General features: G+C 43.7%; 2 protein-coding genes across 2 annotated transcripts; one reads left to right on the forward strand and one right to left on the reverse strand.

Annotated features, from left to right (window-relative positions):
* Window positions 1-2148: 2148 nt before the first annotated feature.
* Window positions 2149-3640, reverse strand: LOC123140760 (protein ROH1). Its single transcript, XM_044560046.1, has one exon. The coding sequence runs from the start codon at window positions 3560-3562 to the stop codon at window positions 2309-2311; it is 1254 nt and encodes a 417-aa protein (XP_044415981.1). The 5' UTR covers window positions 3563-3640; the 3' UTR covers window positions 2149-2308.
* Window positions 3641-3649: 9 nt separating this feature from the next.
* Window positions 3650-22267, forward strand: LOC123142314 (uncharacterized). Its single transcript, XM_044561287.1, has 3 exons — window positions 3650-3892; window positions 21765-21951; window positions 22059-22267. The coding sequence occupies exons 1-3, from the start codon at window positions 3650-3652 to the stop codon at window positions 22265-22267; spliced, it is 639 nt and encodes a 212-aa protein (XP_044417222.1).
* Window positions 22268-22296: the final 29 nt, after the last annotated feature.

The following is a 22296-nucleotide window of genomic DNA, read 5'->3' on the forward strand; positions in this document are numbered from 1 at the left end:
ACAAACAGCAAATGATTAAACAATGCATATACATGTTTGTAGACACTTGTGCATATCAGATAAATTGTGTTAAATACCTTGGGAATGGGGCCTTTCTTGAGTGCATGTAGGACATGTGTACACACCTTCTTCTTCTTCTTCTTCTTTTTAATTTCTTTCGCAATTGCTTACAACCCATACAGCCTTGATATTACTTCTGTGATTTTTTTACTTTCATTGTCAATCATAGACAATATGTAGCATTGCAGGAAAAATGTAAAACTTTTGAATGTCATTACTGCTGAGAAACTAAGAGTCTGTACTATCAAATATCTCGAAGTCGTCGTTGCAAATCACTGACGCAAAATATTGAGTTCAAAGTTCAGACTACCGGAAATGTCTCTACAGAATCAGCTCAAGTCGGAAGTCGGTTGCATAATGTGGACCGAGAATTTCTCCATAATAGAAAATCCATGTAGGTGCAGAGGCGGTTTTAGCAGAATTAACACACGATCCACACTACTATTTTTCTCATCATTCAGAAGATATGCCAAATAGTACTACTGAACATCTTCCAGCTTTAGCAATCTTCAGCCGCGTGATGGACGAAGAGTGCTCTCCGGTCGAGGCTGGGCCGAAGATCATCTCTTGGCCTGCGAAGCCTACTCTTTGGCCCAGAAGTGCATGTCTTCGGCCTTACCTAGAACGAAGAGGGCTCTTGGCCAATTCGAAAACGAAGAGTACCACTTCGGCCAAGAAAAGAACGAAGAGTCCCTACTCTTTGGTCTACACAAGGGCGACAGGGTCATATATTTGAAAATTCCGAATTAGGGTACACATTATCGGAATTTGTTAAAAGAATTTTTTCTTAAATCTTCTTACGGCTCACGAAAAAAATCTCTCCGAAAAAACCACAAAAAGAATAACATTCTTATAATGGGAATGTTATCCTTGACAGCTGCTATAGCCAGGTGTGTCTGACTTTTGCTGATCCATGGTGTCAGTACAGTCCTGTCCAGTACACCGCTGGCAGCATAGAAAATGTGATGAAATTAAAGATGCGTGACAAAGGTTCAATGCCTCATGATTAATGATAATGATAGAACACTGAACATGTCGAGGATTCAGAGTTAAGCGTACTCTTTCCTCATCATGATGGGCTAGGTCATTCACACAGGTCGGTTATACCATGGATTTGCATTTCCATGCCGATTTAATTAATTATGACCTAGCTAACTGGCTTAAGTCTAATTGCACATAATCAACATTTACAAGAAGCTAAGTGCAGAGACTAACTCATGCCATCAGTACATGGGTCAAATACCAGCACAATGAAATCCCTTCGTCTCTGGAGTCAAAATTGAGACCATATGGATATAATTAGCACATGAAAATGAGACTCTGTCTCCTGGCTACAAGTGGCAGCAGCTAGCAAGCAAGCACAGAGGCACATTTTTATCTATTTCTCTCAGGAAAGAATAATACAGTAAGCAATACTTAACTCAGGAGGCAGTGCAGCTTTAGGATTGCTGTGAGATTAGTCATAGAATAGAGCCGATCGAGGACAGACAGGTCAGCCGAGTTGAATAGTATGGCAAAAGAAAGGGACAAAGTGCCACAGCACATCTCTGGCCATTCAAATCTCTGTCTGTCTGTCACTGTTTGGTAGCTGCAGGCCGGCCGGCTTGGCTTGGGTTGAGTCAACCATGCCTTTGATTGCCTCCTCTTTTCTCCAAGGACTTCCGGCCACCAACTTGATCCATCTTTGTCTTTGATTCACTCATCCATCTCTGTCCTGAGTCAACCTGCTTGTCAACCATCTCAAGGTTGCACCCCAAAACTTTTGGTCATCTGAGTCCAGATTCCTCAAACAGCTGAATGATTTGCAGCACAAACTTTGGTCATCTGAATCTTGAATTGGTTGATGATTGGAAGTTGCAGAGATGAAATTAAGTCTGTTGATCCCAGGAGGAACTTTGGTCATCTGATCAGAAAAAAAAGTGCAAACACAAAAGGAACCAAGACAAATTCTGCAATCTTTGAATCATTCTTCCTATTGTTTGGTTCTTTTGGGAGACAAATCCTTGACTTCTTCTTGTTTTCCTCTTTCAACAGAACACATGACACATTCTCTTTTCTCTGCTTTTGAGCATCAAGAAGAGCACTAAATCAATCCAAAAAAGTTAGTTTTTACAGCCAAGCCATACATCTACATACACAAGATCACACAGGCACGGAGAGAGTGCCGGAAGTAGTGATACAAATCAAAGAATGGTACAGCTGAGCAGAGAAAGAAGGGATTTTTTAATCCTGATCAGCCGTCCTCTGCTCAGAAGGAATGGGGTTGCTGCGCCGCCGCGCCGGAGGCGGACCCGGCGGTGCTGCGCGCGCTGTGCTCCATGCAGCGCACGACCTCGGCGCGGCTGGCCACGACGCGGTGGAACACGGCGCGCACCTGCCGCTCCAGCGGCGCGAGGCCGTCCTCCAGCGCCCTGCACGCGCCGGCCAGCGCCTCCGCGCGCTCCACGACGTCCCCCGCGCGCTCCTCGCTGATGGACGCCGGGGCCTCCACCTCCACGGCCTCGTCTTCCTCCTCGGCGATCTCCTCGAGGAGGCTGTTGAGCTCCCGCGCGGCGCGCTCCACGGCCTGCATCTCGGCGAGGAGCCCCGCGGACGCCGGCGAGGACGCCCCGGAGGACGACCCCTTCTTGTCCCTGCGCCTCGACTCATCGATGATACGCTCCTGGAGGGCCGTCATGGGCGCCGCCCACTGCGCCTGTTTGGCCGGCGCGATGGGGGCGGCCGCGGAGGCCCTGTCCTGGCACGGCACGGCGGCGACGAGCGCCCACATGGCGAACACGAGGACGGAGCTCATGGTGTAGAGTGCCAGCCCGAGCCCGCCCCCGGCGCCAGGGGCGGTGGCGGCCTGCGGCGGCGGCGGCGCGAGGTGCGCCGCCATGGCGTGCACGTGGCGCCCCGTGGACCAGTTCTTGGACGACACGCTGAAGGAGAGAGCGCGGGCGGCGCGCGAGCTGCACGGGGTCGACGGCGCGGCCCTGGAGTCCGGGAAGAGCCTGGAGATGGCCCGGCGCGCGCGCGCGAACTGCGCGCGGTGTAGCAGCGGCGCGTCGGCGGCGAGGAGGCAGGAGGCCGCGGTGAGCGCGGCGCGGTGGGAGCCCCGGAGCGAGGCGAGCGCGAGGGAGACCGCGTTGAGCACGTCGAGCGCCTTGACGGAGCGGTCGAGCAGGTCGGCGGCGAGGCGGTCGGCGGGGGGCCTGGCGAGCGCGGCGCCCACGGGGCCCACGGCGAGGGCGTCCCGGAACGCGGCGTCCGAGGACACCACGGCGTCGAGCAGCTTGGAGAGGAACGCGAGCGAGAGCACCGGCCCCTGCTGTCCCTGCTGCGCGGAGGTGGAGAGGGCGGCGAGGCGGTCGGCGACGTGGGCCTGGAGGGCGTCGAGGACGAGCAGCTCGTCGTCCTGCGCCGGGTCGAAGGAGGCGACGGCGGTGGCGCTGCGGCGGAAGCTGAGCAGCCCCAGGAAGCCCATCCCGCCGGTCGGCGGCGGCGTCTCTGCGGCAGCCATCCTCGTCGGAAGCGGGCTCGTGGTGGGCTTTGGGTCGGGCCTGGGCTCGGGCTCTGTGGATTTCTTGGTCGGAGTGGAGGGGAGGGAATGGTGGGGAACCGCTGCCGGAGCGCCGGCCATATATACTGCGAGGCAGACGGCCGCGGAGGGGCAGCTCCGCATACAAGCCTCACTGCCCACGACCCCAATGACATGTGGGGCCAGGTGCTGGATGGGCCGTCCTGTCAGTGGGACGGAAGGGGTGGCGTGCTGGTGCGGCGGGGTTCTTCTGGGGGATGGTGGACTGGTTCGTTGGCTGACTTGGTTGGCTGCCACTACTGGATGGACCTGGTGTACTCCTCTCCCACATTTTCTCCTCCCTTTTATTTTCTTAACCCATATTTATGTTTGCCAGATTTATTCCCTTAATGAGCATTATCTGTATGATCTTGCTGATTATGTTTCATATAAATTATTCTTTTTGAGATAGCTCACCATCCATGCTGAATGGTTCATATAAATTATCCTGTGCGGATTTTTGGGATGTGGTTCTGGGCGCACCCTATATATAACATTTTTATTAATCAAACAATTCTGCAACTTTATATACTCCCACTATCCATCTATATAGGGCCTAATGTATGTTTTTAGGCTAACTTTAACTACATGTTAGGGCAATAATATATGACATGCAAGTTACACAGAGCATACCGTCAATTTCGTACGTGAAAGAAGCTTCTAATGGTATAGTTTTCACATTATACTCTCATATACTATTAATCTTATCAATAGTCAAAGGCAATCTCAAAAACACACATTAGGCCATGTATATATCGATGGAGGGAGTACTCACATACGTAGTTTCGCTAAAAAAAAGTAATGTTCTTATGGGCGGAAAAACAAAACTACAACCTACAAAATTTTGGATAATAACTTATATATAGAACCGATTTTGTTTGTGTTTTTCGAACAGAAGACCACATAAATCATTTCTTTGCAACTTTACACGTGAGTATAATACAGTGACAAAAAAAGTTTCAGAACTGTTAGACCTTTTTAAATTTTATTTTCGAACTTTGTTCGGTCTAGACTCAGGTTCATTTGGGTATTTTTCGATTTCATCCGGCCTAATTTGATTCGAGAAAACCATGCTCTCTTTTGGCAGCTCTTGCCTCTCTAGGAACTCCATAAACACCATTGCAGATGGGATGAGTGCAAGACATATATGTATGTGTGTGTATCGTGATTCTTGAAGATATACTGTACATGAGAGGTGCAGGACATAGCAGGGCAGAGTGCCCAACTACATTGGATGGAAAGATGAGGCCAAATACATGGGACACACACAGCGCTTAGGGGACATGGTGTTATAATTATCACACACACACACACATGCCTGATGTCTCTCTCTTGTCCCTTTCCCTCCACTTTGGTTTACGTTTGCCAGATTTATTCCCTTGATGAATATTGTCCGTATGATCCCAGCGATTTGGTTCCATAAAGCACCCTCATTTCATCAAAATTAATTTGGTTCAAGATAGAAAAAAAAGACTCTCTGCCTCTGTCCGCATTCAGAAGTACGTTGGCACATTGCACATGAGATGAGTTTATGTGTATGTAGCCTGAAACCAGTCGTGAGCAGAGGAGATGGAGATATGGGAGCCTCTGTTTGAAAGAAAGAAAAATGAAGATATGAGACCGTGAGCGTGAGGTGCAACGAATGACATGGCAGAGTGACGCGGAAAGGACGAGCTGGTGCAAACATCTGATGGGAACGGATTGAGGCCAAATGCATGGGACACACACAGCACCACGAGATAGGGTCACAGGGTGTGCAAGTGCAACTGTGCATTAGGGCATCTTAAGGCGGACCCGCAAACCGCCTGCATCCGTCTGGACCGAGTTGTCTGGACCGCGGAAGCCATCCAACGCGAGTCTGTATCTGTCCGTGGGCGGTCCAGACACATTTTCTCCCGCAAATTGAAAACAAAGTAGGGGAGAGGTTTGCGGCAGTCCGGACACCCGAAACGTAGGACTGCGACACCCCAAGCCCACCCAATCCCCACTCCCGGCCCCGTTTCCTCCTCCCTTTTCTTAACCCATTTTTATGTTTGCCAGATTGATTCCCTTAATGAATATTATCCGTGTGATCTCACTGATTTGGTTTCATGAATTATCCTGATTTCATCCCGGTGTGGATTTTTGGGATATGGTTCTGGGCGCACCCATTTTGATTTAAAAATAATCAAACAATTCTGAAACCTTTTTGGGCAAACATGATCGAGTGTTATACTCATATACGAAGTTCCGCGAAAAAATGACTTCAATGTTCTTAGGGCGGAAAAAACCAAAGTACAACATACAAAATTTGAATAATAACACTATACGGTAATTGTCACAAAAAAGTTTCAGAACTGTTAGACCCTTTTCTAAATTTATTTTTAACTAGGTCTGGTCTAGACCCAGGTTCATTTTGGTATTTTTGGATTTCATCCAGTCTAATTCGATTTTAGAATTCATAAAAAAAATTGATTTGAGAAAACCAGGCTCTCTTTCGGTACTTCTTGCCTCACTAGAAACTCTATAAACACCATTGCAGATGGGATGAGTGCACTACATGTATGTATGTATGTATGTGTATCGTGATTATTGAAAGCCGGCACTGAGCATAGGAGATGAACATATACATGAGAGGTGCAGGGCATAGCAGGGCAGAGTGACACAGAAAGGACAAGCTTGGTGGCCAACTACATTGGATGGAAAGATGAGGTCAAATACATGGGACACACAGAGCACTTAGGGGACAGGGTGTAATAATTATCACACATACATACATGCCTGGGATCTTCCTCTTGACACTTTTCCTCCACCTTTTGGTCTATGTTTTGCATATTTATTTCCCTTGATGGATATTATCTGCATCTGTGTGATCCCAGTGATTTGGCTCCATAAAGTACCCTGATTTCATCCAATTCAATTTAATTTGATTTCAGAGAAAATTAATCTTCCTGTATTAGTAGGTCCTTGCCCTACAAGATGCATTGTAGCATATGAGGCCCTCTTTTGAGAAAACATGAGAATATGAGACCCCGAGGTGCAGATGCAATGCATGACACGGAAAGGACAAGCTGGTGCAACATATGGGGAGGGACCAAATGCATGGGACACACACAGCACACACTCCGGGACAGGGACACAGGGTGTGCAACTGTGCATTGCCTTGGGATCTTCCCCTTGTCTCGTTTCCTCCCGTTTTGGTTATATACACAAGTGGTTTCGATTCCCCTATAGCTAGACAAATATAGTACCAACATAAACCGTTGCACAACTGCCAAATGCTCCAGCTAACGGCCACAACCCTCCGAGGAGCCGTAAACAATGATGCTCCAGGACCAGGACCCCAGGAATGGTTGTCTCCGAACTCAACGTCTAAACGTAGCATGTTCTTTTGTATCAGGAATGTGGCATTGCCTTTTGTCTCAGTGGGCTCACTGCTTACAGCTGTCAGATTAAGATTTTCCTCTTCCCTTTTGTGTCCCATGAAACACTGACCGAGGTGGAAGCTACCGTGAGATTCTACTCACTGCTACTAGTGCTTCCAGGATTAGCCTAAGTTTTTTTCTTCTCCATGTTAAGCTATGTCTAACATTTATTCTCCCTTCATCAGCTGCTCTTCGTCAAAACAAAACAAAAACTCTGAAGGACGGCTCCCATCGCGAGAGAAAAAAATGATACGTCCCACCAGTTTGAAGGTACAAGGGTGAATTTTATCATTGTGTTCGGTGCATTCTACGACGAGCACACATAGTGATGTTATTTTTTACTAATGAGGACATAGTTCTGGTGATTTTATGAATTTAACTCAAAATCCGGGGTGTCTTATTTGTGTTTCGTATATGGCGGTCCGGTGCATGGTGTTTCGGTCAATTTAGAATTTGTTTGTTCAAAATTTGAGCTAACAAATGTTATATCAAGATTTTCTCATCCTTTTTGTGCTTCCATGAAACCTTGACCGGAATGACTTGAGAATAGTTACTTCTCAATCGTCTGGCGATAGCAAAACCGTTTTCATATGTGCTTTCTGGTACGACCAACTTTAGCAATAAATAGTGCGATGTGGTTCCTTGATCGAAAAGGAAATGCATATGTCCCTCTCCTAAAAAAACCGATGTCACACCAACATGGATGCTTTGTTCAAACATCATCTTTCGGAAGCTCGTGTTAGCATTTTCAACATATTCCATTCACGATGATTCGCACATACACACCTTCCGTTTATAGTAGCCTGGAACTGACGGGAATCACTGACAAACCTATCCGTGGCGGAGCTTAAGTGCGGGCCAACATGACCATGACACTCCTAAATTGTTGACGTCCATTGATAAACATGTTGTATTGGAGGTCTAACTACTGTTTGAATCAGAGTATAGCCCCTCCTTCCTTCTGAATTTGTTTTCATTCGAGTCATGGCTATGGTTTTCACTTCCAGTGAGATTTTAATGAAATTCATTGAATTCCAGTGGATACTGAAATATTTACCTTTCGGCCAAAATATTTCAGCAGTTTCAGTAGTACACATAAATTCAAATATTTTTTAAAAGTATAGTACCAACATAAGCCGTTGCACAACTGCCAAATGCTCGAGCTAACGGCCACAAGGCCCACAACCCTCCAAGGAGCCGTAAACAATGATGCTCCAAGACCAGGAATGCTTGTCTCCAAACTCAGCGTCTAAACGTTAGCATGTTCTTTTATATACATTTTACATACTTTTTACGTGGCACTGTCGTGTGTCTCAGTGGGCTTACTGCTTACAGCTGTCACATTAAGATTTTCTATTCCTTTTTGTTGATTTTCTATTCCCTTTTGTTCTCCAATCTCTTCTGCTTAATTAATTAATTAGACAAATATTTTGTATCCGTTTTCTTCCATTTTAAGCTATGTCATGTATCTTTGTAACATTTATTCTCCCTTCATATAATGAAAGCAGCTTAGCTGCTCTTCGTCAAGAAAAAAAAATTCTTTGACTGGCGGCTCCCATTGGCGTTTGATGAGGTTAGTTCGTTAGAACAAAAAACGATACAAGGAGAGGGTAAGCTACGTTTAGTGCTTTATGTCAATATTTACCGTTGCGGTCGGTGCATTTTGCGACGAGCACATAAAGTTATAGTTTTTTTTACTAATGACGACATTGTTGTGGTGGTCTTATGGATTTAACTCAAACTTTGGGGTGTCTTATTTGTGCTTCTTATATGGAGGTCCGGTGGATGATGTCTTGGTTGATTTAGAAATTGTTTGTTTTTGATATGTGCTAACAGCTCACCCGCAAAAAAAAAAGATATGTGCTAACAGCTGTTATATCAAGATTTTGTCACCCTTTTTGCGCTCCCATGAAACCTTGACTGGAATGACTTGAGAATAGTTACTTCTCAGTCATCCGGCGATAACAAAACCGTTTTCATATGAGAAGTGCATGGATGAACCCGGGTACATATGAACCCACTTTGGAAAACATATTTTACAATGTCAAAAAATTCTGAAAAAAGGTGCGCGCGGACATCTCCATATTCTATGTGTGTGCAGAAAGTTTCACAGAAAAACAACTTTTTCTGTAGCCTGTGCAAAAAGAGAAAATTTTGTGCCGTGAAACGCTATTTAAAAGCAGTAAAATATGTGTTTTTTACTGAGACAAAACAAAAATACTTTTTTACACAAAACTTTGTGCCGTGGACATACCTTTGCCAACATTATGCATATATTTTTTAGAATTTTTGAACATTACAAAACGCGTAAAAAGTACATTTTTAAAAAGCGTGTGCAGATGCCCCCGTGTGCAGATCGTCCACTCTCGTTTTCATATGTGCTTTTCTAGTGCGACCAACATGGATGCTTTGTTCAAACATCACCTTCGGAAGCTCGTGTTAGTATTTTCAACATATTCCACTCACAATGACTCACACATACAAACCTTCCATTTGTAGTAGTCTAGAACTTACAGGAGTAACTTTTTTTTTGCGCGGGAACTGACGGGAGTCACTGACAAACCTATGAGTGGCAGAGCTTAGTGCAGGCAACCATGACCATGACCCCTCCTTGATTGTTGCCCTCCATCGCAGAACATATTGTATTATAGGTCTAACTAGTGTTTGAATCAAAGCATATTCACTCCTTCCTTATGAATTTGTTTTCCTTCAAGTCACGGGCCTCCTCTTGAATCATGCTCAAGCTCTGTCATAGTCATGTTGCTAGCGTCAAACCAAGGTGGAAGCCTCTGTGATCTTCTACTCATATGAGACATGTATTTGAGCTTTTCTAAGATGAGACAATTTTTAGATTGTAGCAAAGTGAAACCATGCCCTGCACCTAAGTTAAAAGTGCAGGGAAAGAGGTGTTTCTCTATCATGCCTCTGCGAAATTAAACAAAGGTCGGGCATTAACCATTTCGTTTACCGGATGTAAAAAAAAAAAAGAAAACATTTCGTTTACCATCTAGTAGGAGTAGGACCAATTTGTCAAGGCTTGGTGTTACGTAGGATAGGGGAGCAGGTCAACCTGGGCGGAGCATATTTTCCCGCGAATGTCAAACCCGCCCAACTGGATACTGTGCCTGGTCGTGCGAGCGTCATCTGCCGCGGCGCGAAGCAAAACCCTTGAACCCGGCGACATCCGCCCGTCCGTTGCGACACGTGTGCACATCCCAGCCGTCCCACCAGCGTGGCGTGCGAGACGCCCCCCTGGCCCTGGGCGGTGACGCATTGCTTGCCCGACCTCCTCAACAGACCACGTCAACGTGCTGGCGTGGAGACTTCTCGCCGAGCTGGACGCATGTATAAACAGACCAGGTCATCATCTCGTTAAAATAAAGAAGGTCCTCTCCTCTATCTACCTTTTTTCTTTTTCTTTTTGCGAATCTCTCCTCTATCTACCTGACTCTCCTGCCGCTATTTACTCAATTTTTTAAACCATGATAATTTTAGGGTTTATCGAGTACATTCATGCATGCATTCTATACTACGTACTCCCTCCGTTCCTAAATATAAGTCTTTCTAGCGATTTCAATATGAACTACATACAGATGTATACAGACATTGTTTAGAGTATAGATTCATTCATTTTGCTTCGTATGTAGTTTATATTGAAATCTCTAGAAAGATTTATATTTAGGAACGGAGGGAGTACTCCGTAAGCATATTTTTCTTTGTTCGACGGAGACGTTGCTGCTTGTTGCACTCGACACGTCTTTTACCTGGAAGGTAGGGGCATGCATGATTTCACCGCCGCTCCGCCGCACGTCGCCGTCTTCCAGTCCCTAGCTACCAAGTGGGGACGCGCGGGCGGATGGCCAGGATTGGACCCCGTGCTGCCCTCCGCCGTCGATCGGCTAGCGCCAGCTAGCCTGGCTGGCCGGAGACGGCCGGACGTCGCGGTCGCGGGCTCACGGCCAACGTGGACGAGCGAATGAGCGGTCTTCGTGCTGTCATGGCCGGGGGCACGTACGCACGGATGGAGTGTATATAGAGCGTGCACACTCGCCGTCCGCCTCGACTAATTTACTACTGCTGAGTACGGTGATTACTAAGCTCATGACGCTGACTGTGCGCGTAGATAAAAAGGCAGCACGCTAAAAACAAAACCATGGGAAAATTACAATAAATCAGGATAACGTCATTTTACCCGCATTGATAACGGAATTGGGAGAGAGAGAGAGAAAAAGGAATTTAGGAGAACAAAACTCGAAGAGAAAAAGAAATACTACCAGAAATCTAGGAGAACAATATTGGAAAACTCACACGCAGTTTGCCGTTGATGCTGCCCTGCGGCCGCCGCTTTTTTTTCGAGGCAATGGTGCTGCTGCTAAAATGCTAGAGTGGCGCCCCAATGTGTCGTTGGTCCCACCCAAGTGGCGGCCCAATTGATATCTCTGTTTTTACTTGTGGTGTTACTTCTGTTCGTTATCCCCCTAAAAGAAAAAAACTTCTGTTCGTTATTTTCGTCTTTTTTTCTCTTCTATCTATTTTTCTCTGATTTTTTTTCAAAGTTTTAAGTGTTAATTTTCTTTAAAAAATGTTGCATTTTAAAAATATTCACCTTTTAATAATAGATAAATTTGACTTCATTTTTCTACATATCTAAATAAGAAATCGGAAAAACCAAAGGTTAAAGATTGTTTGGCATACTGTGTTGCAAACAGAGACATATAGGAGGTTCCACATGGTATGACTATTTATTTCGATTTTTCCTTGGTTACACCGTACATGACAAAAAAAATACTATACATATGTTAAAAAAAGACACTATTCATGGAAAAACACATATATGCACGATGATTTATTTTTGGGAAAAGTCATGGTTGGGTGAGCAAGATATGATAGAGTGATGGACTTTAGCACCGACCATGCTCCATCGCTGTACCTGCCTTTGAGTCGGTCGATCATATCATCACTACTACACAAAGAGGTATACATATGAGATATTCCTACACTCCGAAGGACTTATTTGTATTTTTTTTGTTTTTTGTGGGGGTTGTGTCAATATTTTTATAGGAGTTCTCATCCTAAAAACTCCAATCAATAAATATCATTTATTCAAAAGTGGGGCTAAGAGTTTTTTTATTGCAGAAAAAGATTTTTTTTCCGGCAAAGGATGGCTAAGAGTTTACATGATATAACGATGGGCACAACATGTCTGCACATGGCAGTGCAGTGGGCATGTAAATTTGCGAAACAATATGAAACTCATAAATCATAGTAAAGCATGGGCTCTCTTGAGAAGAACTTGGCTAATTAGAAAAAAAAATTGGAGAACACATATTCAAAGACTAACAAAATTACAAGCGGCTAGCTTGATAAGCCACCAACAAAAAATAGCAAAATAAAACAGATGAAATTTAAAATGGCAAATATGAAACTAAAATAACACTACTTATGTTCCAAATAAATTGAAATTCTAGATTGGACTTTTTTAAGTTTGAATTTTTGTTATAAAAAGACTCAACATTTATAACATCAAATTAGTTTCATTTCATTAGATCCTCTATATAAAGTGTAGTTTTGCACTTTTATAAAATGCCCCGTTTTAGATTAATTGTAGTGAATCATGAAGGCTAGGTGCCAAATGAACTAAGAGAAAGTAGTGGCTGAACTGGTGAACCCCACCTCAGTGCACCCACGCTAGACCCACACAAGAAAACATAGCAAAACATTTCGAAAAAATCTTAAACTTTGTAAGAGTGATTATGAAAAGTGTTATAGATGATTGCAAAGTTTGGTGATCAAGTGACATTCGAGGAGCTTTTTATAAAAGAAAATTTTACAGACTCTCTGATTTTATTTATTTTGGAGAATTTATATTTAACCATCCATCCAAATGGTGATCACCGACATCAAACACGTGGTTACCAAGGCAGCTATGGAGCAGTCATGTCTGGTATATATTTATATCTTCAACACTTTGTTATTTCTTCAGACGCAAAACAGGTGATCACCGACATCAAACATGGTAGCAAAGGCAGCTATGGAGCAGTCATTAGTGAAATTAGAAACCGAGCAGATTTACTTCAATGTAATTTTGTCTTTGAACATCGTGCATCCAATCTGAAAGCACATAGTTTAGCCAAGTATTCCTTTTTTTTTTTGGGCTGGGGCGTCATGCCTGGTATGGCCAACCCCATGACCCTAGATGTATCCCACAACACGTGGTTTTTGATGAATAAAAACTGGGTTTACCCTAAAAGAAGCAGGTCTATATAATTTAGACGCATATCAGTCTCCGATCAACAAGCGTCAAACTCGCGGAAGAGGCAAGTGCGTCCCCTGCCCGCTCTCCGCCGCACGCAGCCGCGGAAACAGAGGAGGCCGGTGCTCAGCTGAGCAGAGCTCGATCCTCGAACAAAGTCCTGTCTGCTTGAATCTCCTTCCGTTCAGCTGAGCCCGAGCTCCCTCCCGGCGACCTTAAATTGTACTTCCTCCGTCCCAAAATTCTACATACGGATGTATCTATTCACATTTTAGATATATCCGTATCTAGATAAATCTAAGACAAGAATTTTAAGACAGAGGGAGTAATACTTTATGTTGAGATTCGAAGAGCACGTAACGGTCCCATTAGGAACTCATTTTGCAGCGTGCATGCATGCATGCAAGTGTTTACTGTTTATAGCTTGGAAACAGAGTCATATGGTGAGGCCAAGTGCATGGGACAAACAGCATGCAGCTAGGGGCAGAGCGTACAGTTTTGGTCTTGATTCTCTAAAAAAATACTAGTTATTATCGATCACCTGATAAAATAGCAAAACCGTTCTGATATTTGAGACGAGTATTTGGGCTACAACAAATGAAACCATGCGTGCTCTTCAGGTGTGCATTCTTTGGCAAAAATGAAATAATGACCATATATCGTGGAACCACTCAACAGCATACAAATTGCTCATAAGCTCAATCAATTCGTGTATATCCAGGAGCAGAGAACAATTGATGGCATGACCACGGAGACTTCTCGTCAGCCTGGACGCATAGCGTACATGTAGTTTATGTAGACCGAGTCCTCTCCTCGAGCTAGCGGTGCGGTGCTCCGCCGTCGGTGCATGCCAGCTAGCTGGCTGGCCGGAGACGGACGTCGCGGTCGCGGGGTCACGGCCAGGGGAACGAACGATCGAGTGGCGGTCAGTCGTGGAGTTGCTGCGGGGGAACACGAACGCGGCGAGGTCTGGCCATGGCCGCTCATCTTACGACCGGACCGATTATTACCGACTAGGCACGTAGTTTCTCGCAAACGTACGTACGTACGTACCATAGACCATGTGTACAACTAATGCGCGCGCCCTCGTCAGACTTTTCTTAGTGAATCCATTTAAGAAAATTACAACAATTGTACCCCATTTAACATACTCGTTGACACTTGACACAATGTATCCCATAAAAAAGCTAGTTCTTTATATATAGAGAAAAAAACAACAAGTTGAATCGGCTAGTTCATAGTTCCTCTCCTCGCTGACATTCGATCCAAAGCACGTAGAGAAGACTGGTAAGCTATATAAAAAAAAGGTACGTGTCGGCATTCGAAATCGAAACAAGCGGTGTACGTGTCGGCATGAGTGGTAAGCTATATCAAAAAAAGAAGTAGGACGGGTATACTACACGAGACCCCCGGCGACGGGTCATCTGACGAGGAAGGCATGCACACGGTTGGTTTAATTCCAGACGGCGATGGACGGGGCAAGGGAACATCCTTGCAAGCGGACAGAACCGTACCTGTTGGGCTGAGCTCGCTCCAACTCCATCGATACACCTCCGGGGGCACGTCCAAAACAGTCGTAAGATTCTCTTGGGGTTTATCGAATCCTTGCAAGCGGACAGAACCCGTCCGGAGGTTGCTGTTTGTTGCACCCGACGCGGCTTTTACCAGGAAGATATGATTTCACCGTCGTACGTCGCCTTCGATCGGCCCGTCGCAAGCTACCGCTTACGGCCGCGGATCCCGTGCTGTCCTCTGCCGTTCATCCGTTCACCGTTCAAGCCAGCTAGCCTTGCTGGTGGCCGATGGCTAGGCGGAGGACTGACATCGCTAGCTGGCCAAGTGCAGCCCAGGCCCTAAGTGCTCTTCGGGGGTACTGGTGGACACGCGGCGAGGTCAATAGAAAACTAACCAAGAAAATCAATATATCTACACGCATGCACGGGCTGGCCGTCTGACTTGCGGCATCTCCAACGCTGCTGACTCTTAAATTTTCTTCCGCATTGCTACATGGAGAGGGAACTGGTCCGCGGACATGGTTGCAGAAGCCGGTCATTCAACGCTATCCACATATAATTCAAACAAGATTTGAACAAATCGAACAAAGTTCATGGAAACCGGCTAGTTTTCATGTAAACCAGACGAAATTCATTACATTCGGACATATTTTAGCTAACCCGACTCTAAACCTAATCTAAATGATCGCCGACGTCCGTTCGAAAATGTGAGTACCGTGAAATGAAGCTCCAGCTCCGCCTTCGCAGTCTCCAGCTCTCCCTTTGCAGTCTGCAGCTCCGCCTCGACAGTCTCCAGCTCTGCCTCCGCAGCCGGAGCGGCTAGTCGGCCGATGACGAATAGGCTGCCAAGCTAGCATAGCTTCAGCAGGAGGGAAGAAGTGATGGCCTTCTTGGGACTAGAGCGGTGGCGGCCTATCATGCACTACTCTTCCTCGCTACTGGCGGCCCCCGCGGATGTGGTAGCGAGGCGCGGCCGTGGCGGAGCTGGCGAGATCCTCCTCGCCGTCGCTCTTGCCAAACACCTTATCCGCCGTCTCGTCCATCTCCTTGTAGGCGGCTTGTAAATCCGACTGATACTGGATATACCACCTGCAGTCGCGGCAGATTTCGCGGAATGTCGACCGGCTAGAGTAGAGATTAGAGATGAGTCGAGACGACGCAATGTCGAATTGTGTGGAAGCGAATAAGAAAGAAGTGTGCAAGTTCGAGAAGGATTTGAGAAAATCAATAATGTTCAAAATGAAGATGTAGAAAAAATATATTAATTCAACTAGTGGGTGCAGTTATGAAAGTTGGATTCTATTAAAATTTCTAACTGTGGTTCTAGTTTTTTGTTTTATTTTTTTAGCGAAGAATTGGTGAATTATGTACTTTGATGTATCAAGAAATGTCGTGGAGTACATTTCGGTGAGAAAAAAAAGTGAATTTCGCCAAAAATAAATCACTCCACTAAATTTAGGAGATCGACTAGGTCTACTCAAAATTTAGTGAAGTTAAAATAATCCACTAAGCTTTACTCGGCTGGATACTTTATTTTTAGAATCCGCTAGAGAAGCTCTTAGTAGACAATGATCCTCCAATAAAAAGAAAAGCAAAAAAGAGGGGATGTCCTAAAGAAGTGTCATCCTAATCGGCTCCTTCTGTGCAGGTTAGGGGATCTGGTACCCATGCGCAAGCAAAAATTGGCCGGCCCAGCAGACGGGCGAGCGATGGCTCGTGAGGGCGCATCTGCTTCGCTCAGCCAATGGTTGACCAGTCCATAGTTGACCAGCTCACTGGTCAACAATTGGTTCTTCAGAAAAAATCAATAAGTCCAAGAAACCGCAAAAAAGGGAAAAAGTTTGCCAATTCAGAAAATTTACGAATTTGAAAAAGTTTGAGATTATGGAAAAATGTTCATGATTTTTTTTAAAAGTTCGCGTACTGGGAAAAAGGTTCAAAGATTTTAAATAGTTCAATGCTTTTCAAAAAAAGTTCATGAATTTGGAAAAACTTCACGAATTTTAAAAATATTAATCACGGATTTGTAAAAACTTCATTGATTTGACAAAACAGTTCACTGATTTGAAAGTTTGAGGATTTGTTTAAAATGTTAGATTATTGAAAAAAGTTCACCAATTTTGAAAAAAAGTTCATGAATCTAAAAAAGTTCATGTGGTTTTAGAAAAAGCTCAAAAATTAAAGAAACTTCTTGGTTTTGAAAAAAAACCATACTTATAGAAAACATAAAAAAAATGAAAAGACAGAAAATGAAAAAAAAGGCAGAAGAAAACACACCAGAAATCTTAAATGGGTTGGCCCTCTCAGTCGAAGGGGGTGTGCACCCGTTAGTGAAATACAATTAAACTGGGCCAACTCCTGTTTGGCACCTTCTGCGCCCGTTAATGTGTTATCCGCAAACTGGCGCACACCCCATTCGCGCCGAGCCAGACCATCTTTATCTTTTCTATTAACCTTCAAAAAGAGGTGTGTCTGACGAGATTCCTCACATTCTCAAAAAAGGAAACAAGGACATCTCACATGTTGTGAGTAGTTACTTACTTTTTTCTTATTTCTTCTTTCTTCTGTTCGCGGAAGCTCCCGGTTTTGGAAATCTTTGCAAACTGTTTTCCCAGTACGCAAAATTGAAGATTATTTTTAAAAAATGATGATCTTTTTTTTTCAAATTCGTGGATATTTTTTCAAAATCGATGAACTTGTGCAAATTCGTGAACTTTTGCAAAATCTATGAACGTTTTTCGAATTCTGTGAACTTTTTTCCTTACTCGTGAACTTTTTATTGCAAATCTATGAACTTTTTTTCAAATCCATGTTTTTCATTTTGTTTTCTGAAATATTCAGATTTATTTTTCACAAAGGTAAAACAGTTTTCTGGTCAACAACTGACCGGTTAACGGCTGCCGATCAACCATCGACCTGAGTGATTGAATAAATAAGCTACCAAGTGATTGAAGAGACAAGCTATTCAAGCAACGCGAGGGACCATTCACCTTTGTTGGGCTAGGCATAGGCGAGCATCATGTGAGGGCTAGGTTTCCTACCTGGCACTAAAGGCACTTAAAAGGAGGTCTGTAAAACTGGCGCTTAAGGTGTGGAATTGGATCGGTGCTAAAGGTCTGCGGGTGGTATGTCTTGTCTGTTGCGAGATGTAGCACCATCGAGCCCCTGGCTAGCGCAATACTGGTTTTCCATGGACGAGCAAAGACTGTCTTCATGGATATGGATATAGATTTGATATTGTTCAACCCGATCCAAACCTGACCCATTGCCATCCTTACCACCGACCGTCCTTCATATTTCATGGTATCATTCACCCCCATGCTGTCCAAAATAATAATAACTTGTAGTTTGACCCGCACATTTGTGCGGATAGATTTCATACATATTTATATATGTTTTTTTAGAAGATATATAGACAACTACTATTTCAGATAGAGCGAGCATATATGCTTTGTGGTAAGATTATTTAGCTTTGGTTGACACATATCTTTCCACTGATTTTACTGTGTTGATGGTAAAGAACATCCACCGATATGATTGGGATCTTTGGCTCACTATGTAGCCCATGGATTTTTTTGGTTTATGTTGGGCTTTTCCTCTTCCACTGTTCCTTGCCATTTAGTGTCTATCTTGCCACCAACAAGATTTAGACGTTCGATTTTTCGAAAAGTTCACAAAATTTGGAAAGCTCACAATTTTTTGAAAAGTTCACAATATTTTGAAAAGTTCACAAAATTTGAAAAGTTTATAAATTTGACAAAGTTCATAAAATTTGGAAAAAAGTTTATGGGTTTAAAAAATCACAAATGGAAAAAGTTCATGAATTTGAAAAAACATCACAAAATTTGAAAAGAAGTTCTTGTATTTTACAAAGTTCATGAAATTTGGGAAAAGTTACTAAATTTTTGAAAAGTTTTCTAAGTTCAAAAAAGTTTTTAATTTTGAACTTTCTTCATGCATTTGATAAAAAGAAAAAGAAAATCAAATAACAAGATAAAAAATCAAATTAAAAGAAAAAATAAGAAGAAAAATGAGAAAAACAAGAAAAATCATGCATGCAAAACCAAAAGAAACGTCGCCCAGAAAAATATGTGGAACCTTCATGGAAAGGTTCCTAAACTTCCGGGCTGCTCTTTTCGCTTCGTTTTCAACCAAAACTTCTGAGCTGCTCTTTTCTGTAGATGCTTATTCTAAGAAGTACTCCCTCTACTATGGTACTACCAAGCAATTGGTTTTACATGGTACTTTCCGAGTCGTTCTGCCTTTGTCGAAAATGTGTTACCTTTTTCAGTCGAAACCACCACTTATTCATTCATTGGTACCTGAACATTGATGTGGCCATTCAAATTTATTTGAATTTTCTTGGTTGTTCCATAACTTACTACCAGTCCTTCCAAGCAGGGTTACTTATTTTTTGCAGTAACATTTATATTTTGGAACTTATCCATAAATAGCCTATCATACCCATCCATGGTTGCAACCATTCCTTTCCACCCTTAGTCATTTCACTCACGCAGTCCACCTCTGCAAGCCAGTCCACTCCATCACACTTAAGACATATAGGAAGATAAATCCAAGGTGAGAAAAGAAGAAAAGAAGTTCTGGGTGGTTCCATGTTCACTTCTTCGATTCTTCCAAGGCCAAAAACTCCCCTTTCTTGCATACCTACATCTCTAGTTCATCTCTTTCTTGAAATTCCTATTCTTGTGAGAGTGACCCCTTTGATTCTTGAGAGAATTTTTGATTGAAGATCATTCTGGGAGTTCTTATCAAGTGACTTTTCGTTGCTTGTTACTCTTGCTGGTGAGTGCATCCTAGATGGTTAGGGGTCACTTGAGATCCTATCATGTTCTATAACTAGATGCTTGTTTGTACTTATGCTTGTGTTGTCCTTGTTGTCTTGTGCTAAAAACTTCCTACCCTAAAATCAGGATATAATTATTTTATAGCTGTATTCGCCCTTTCTAGTCCTTAGACCTTAATCCAAACACCGCCCATGTTAGCTGCAAGTGGTGCAAGAGTTGGCTGCCGTCACAAATGCTAGAGTGAGCTCAAAATCGACAATGCTAAGCCGGTGACCGGGGATTTTCATCCCTCTAGCACACGGAAGACGTCGGTGTGCAAGAAGCACCATCTTGATGTCGTGTTCATGGCTTGTTATAGTCATCACCCTATGAATAAGACATCCGAGGCCTTCTTTCAGATGAGGGTGCCTGCTTCTAAGATCAGGGGGCTTCATGGCACCATCTCTTTTTGACTGAAGACCCTCAAGCACGTGGTCAACCTCTTTCATTCTTTTGGGCAAGGCAGAGGATGGCATGGTGGACGATCGCATTGTCATCGCTATCTTGGAGCGCACCGTCATTTCTCTATGGTGCACTCATGTGCACCATGAGTTAGAGTGGAAGTATCAAATACATGTCTCCTTAATAACTTGATGACAAGTTGTACCAGGGTTGTGTGTGTGTGCGCGCGCGCCACTACAGGTATCAGGAAATTTGCCAGTTATACACTACACAGGATGGCTATTTATTTCGATTTCCCAGTTATACACTACACGACAAAAAGACACTACACATGGACATACACATGTATGTATGAGGATTTATTTTTTGGAAAATTTATGAATGTGTCAGCAAGACAAGATAGAGTGAGGGCCTTTAGCATCTCGGCTGCTCCATTGTTGTACTCGCTGTTGAGTTGGCCGATCATGTTATCACTACTACACAAAGAAGTATATACATATCAGATATTCATACATTCTGAAGGAATAATTTATATTGATACTTTTTTTGTTTTTTGTGGGGTTATGTATTAAATAAAACGCAGGAATTTTTTTCCTATAGAATCCAATCAATAAATACCATTTGTTCAAAAGTGGGCCTCCTATTTATTTTCATCGCGGTTTTCTTTTGTTTTTTGGAAGGGTGGCTAGCTATGAGTTCAGATTATATCAGGCTGGTCATAGTGGGGAATAACTTATACTAGTGTCATGCATATTACACTAGTCTAAGTTACTAGCTTCATAGTGCAAAGTAACATAGTACTAGTGTCATAGGTGGTTTCATTTAATAGCTTGTAGACTCATCTTGTCTTGGGAAGCGCTATGTTACAGTAACATATTATGTTACCACTTCTCATTAACTACTTGCCACATAAGCAAAAATTCCTCGAAGTGTGCTTTGTTACTACCTAAGTTACTCCCACTATGACTAGCCTAACACATCCGCACATGGCAGTGCAGTCTGCATATAAAATTGCAAAATAATATGGAACTCATAAATCATAGTAAAATAGGGGCTCTCTTGGGAAGAACTCGGGTAATTAGAAAACAAAAGTTGAGAAAACATATTCAAAAACTGAGGAAATTTAAAAGGGAAAAATCTTAAACTAAAATAAGACTCCTTATGTTCGAAATCAATTGAAATTCTAGATTTGTGCTAAGACATCCTTTTAAGTTTGACCAAGTTTACCCTGCAAAAAAAGTTTGACCAAGTTTATAACGTTAGCGAAGACAAACAGATAAATGTTAAGGCAAGGGGGAGTGCTTCGTATGGGGCCCGCGGGGGTAATACACGTGTGGAGCAGTCGAGGCATCCGATTACACGATTGGAATCCTCTACCTTTGACATACTACATTAATTTGGAAGGTTACTGCATTATATAGAGTTCTAATACATTATATGGAGCATTAATACATTATATTGAGTTTTAATGCACTACATTAATTAAGCAACTGTTAATGGTACGATTGGAATAATCTGTCTTTAATATACTCTATTAATTGGAAAGGCTACTAGTATTAATACATTATATATAGTTTTAATGTACTGCATTAATTAAGTTATATATGGCAAATCTTAGTGCATTACTCTACTCTGTTTCGTGAGGAAAAAAGAGGCTTGCGGCTGTATCGTCAGGCCTTCTCCACTCTCTTTCTATCACCAGCAGTACCTTCTTTTTTTCTCGAAAAGGGGAAAGACCTTCTGAAGAGCGCAAGGTGCGTGCGTGCTATGGAGAACGGCAATGCCTTACCTTCTGGTGTCAGCAGGGACACTTTGCCCCAGGATTTCCCCGCGGGGATGAGGGTCCTCGTGGTGGAGGACGACCCGAACGACCTCGAGGACTTGACGCAAATCCTCGACAGGTGCGGCTACAAAGGTACCTTGGCGGCCATCTTAGATCAGCTCGCCTCAGTTTTGCATGTCTCTTCTACCTGTTCTTGTGAGATCTGGATCACCTTGTACATACGTGTTTGTGTCATGCAGTGACGGCGAAAGCGTCGCCAAGAGAAGCGCTGAAAGAGGTGGAGGAGAACGGCGAGGGCTTCCACTTCGACATCATCATGACCGTCGTGCATGGTGGCGAAGGAGATGGGTTCGATGGCTTCAACCTCCTCGAGCGCGTTCGGGATCGTTACCCGGTCATCAGTGAGTATTCGATATGTCGCACATATATGCATGCATGGTTACTGTGAGGTTAGTAACAGTACATACTGATGTCTTC

This window comes from Triticum aestivum, chromosome 6D (genome assembly GCF_018294505.1).
Source record: "Triticum aestivum cultivar Chinese Spring chromosome 6D, IWGSC CS RefSeq v2.1, whole genome shotgun sequence".
In the NCBI taxonomy this organism is placed as follows: Eukaryota; Viridiplantae; Streptophyta; class Magnoliopsida; order Poales; family Poaceae; genus Triticum; species Triticum aestivum.

What these genes read in the sequence shown, in the direction of transcription:
- LOC123140760 (XM_044560046.1), bottom strand. Translation starts at nt 3,562, where the DNA reads ATGGCTGCCGCAGAGACGCCGCCGCCGACCGGCGGGATGGGCTTCCTG.
- LOC123142314 (XM_044561287.1), top strand. Translation starts at nt 3,650, where the DNA reads ATGGTGGGGAACCGCTGCCGGAGCGCCGGCCATATATACTGCGAGGCA. An exon ending in GCCACTACTGGATGGACCTG is followed by an intron (nt 3,893 to 21,764) that starts GTGTACTCCTCT and finishes TTTCTCGAAAAG; the next exon opens with GGGAAAGACCTTCTGAAGAG. An exon ending in CGACAGGTGCGGCTACAAAG is followed by an intron (nt 21,952 to 22,058) that starts GTACCTTGGCGG and finishes TGTGTCATGCAG; the next exon opens with TGACGGCGAAAGCGTCGCCA.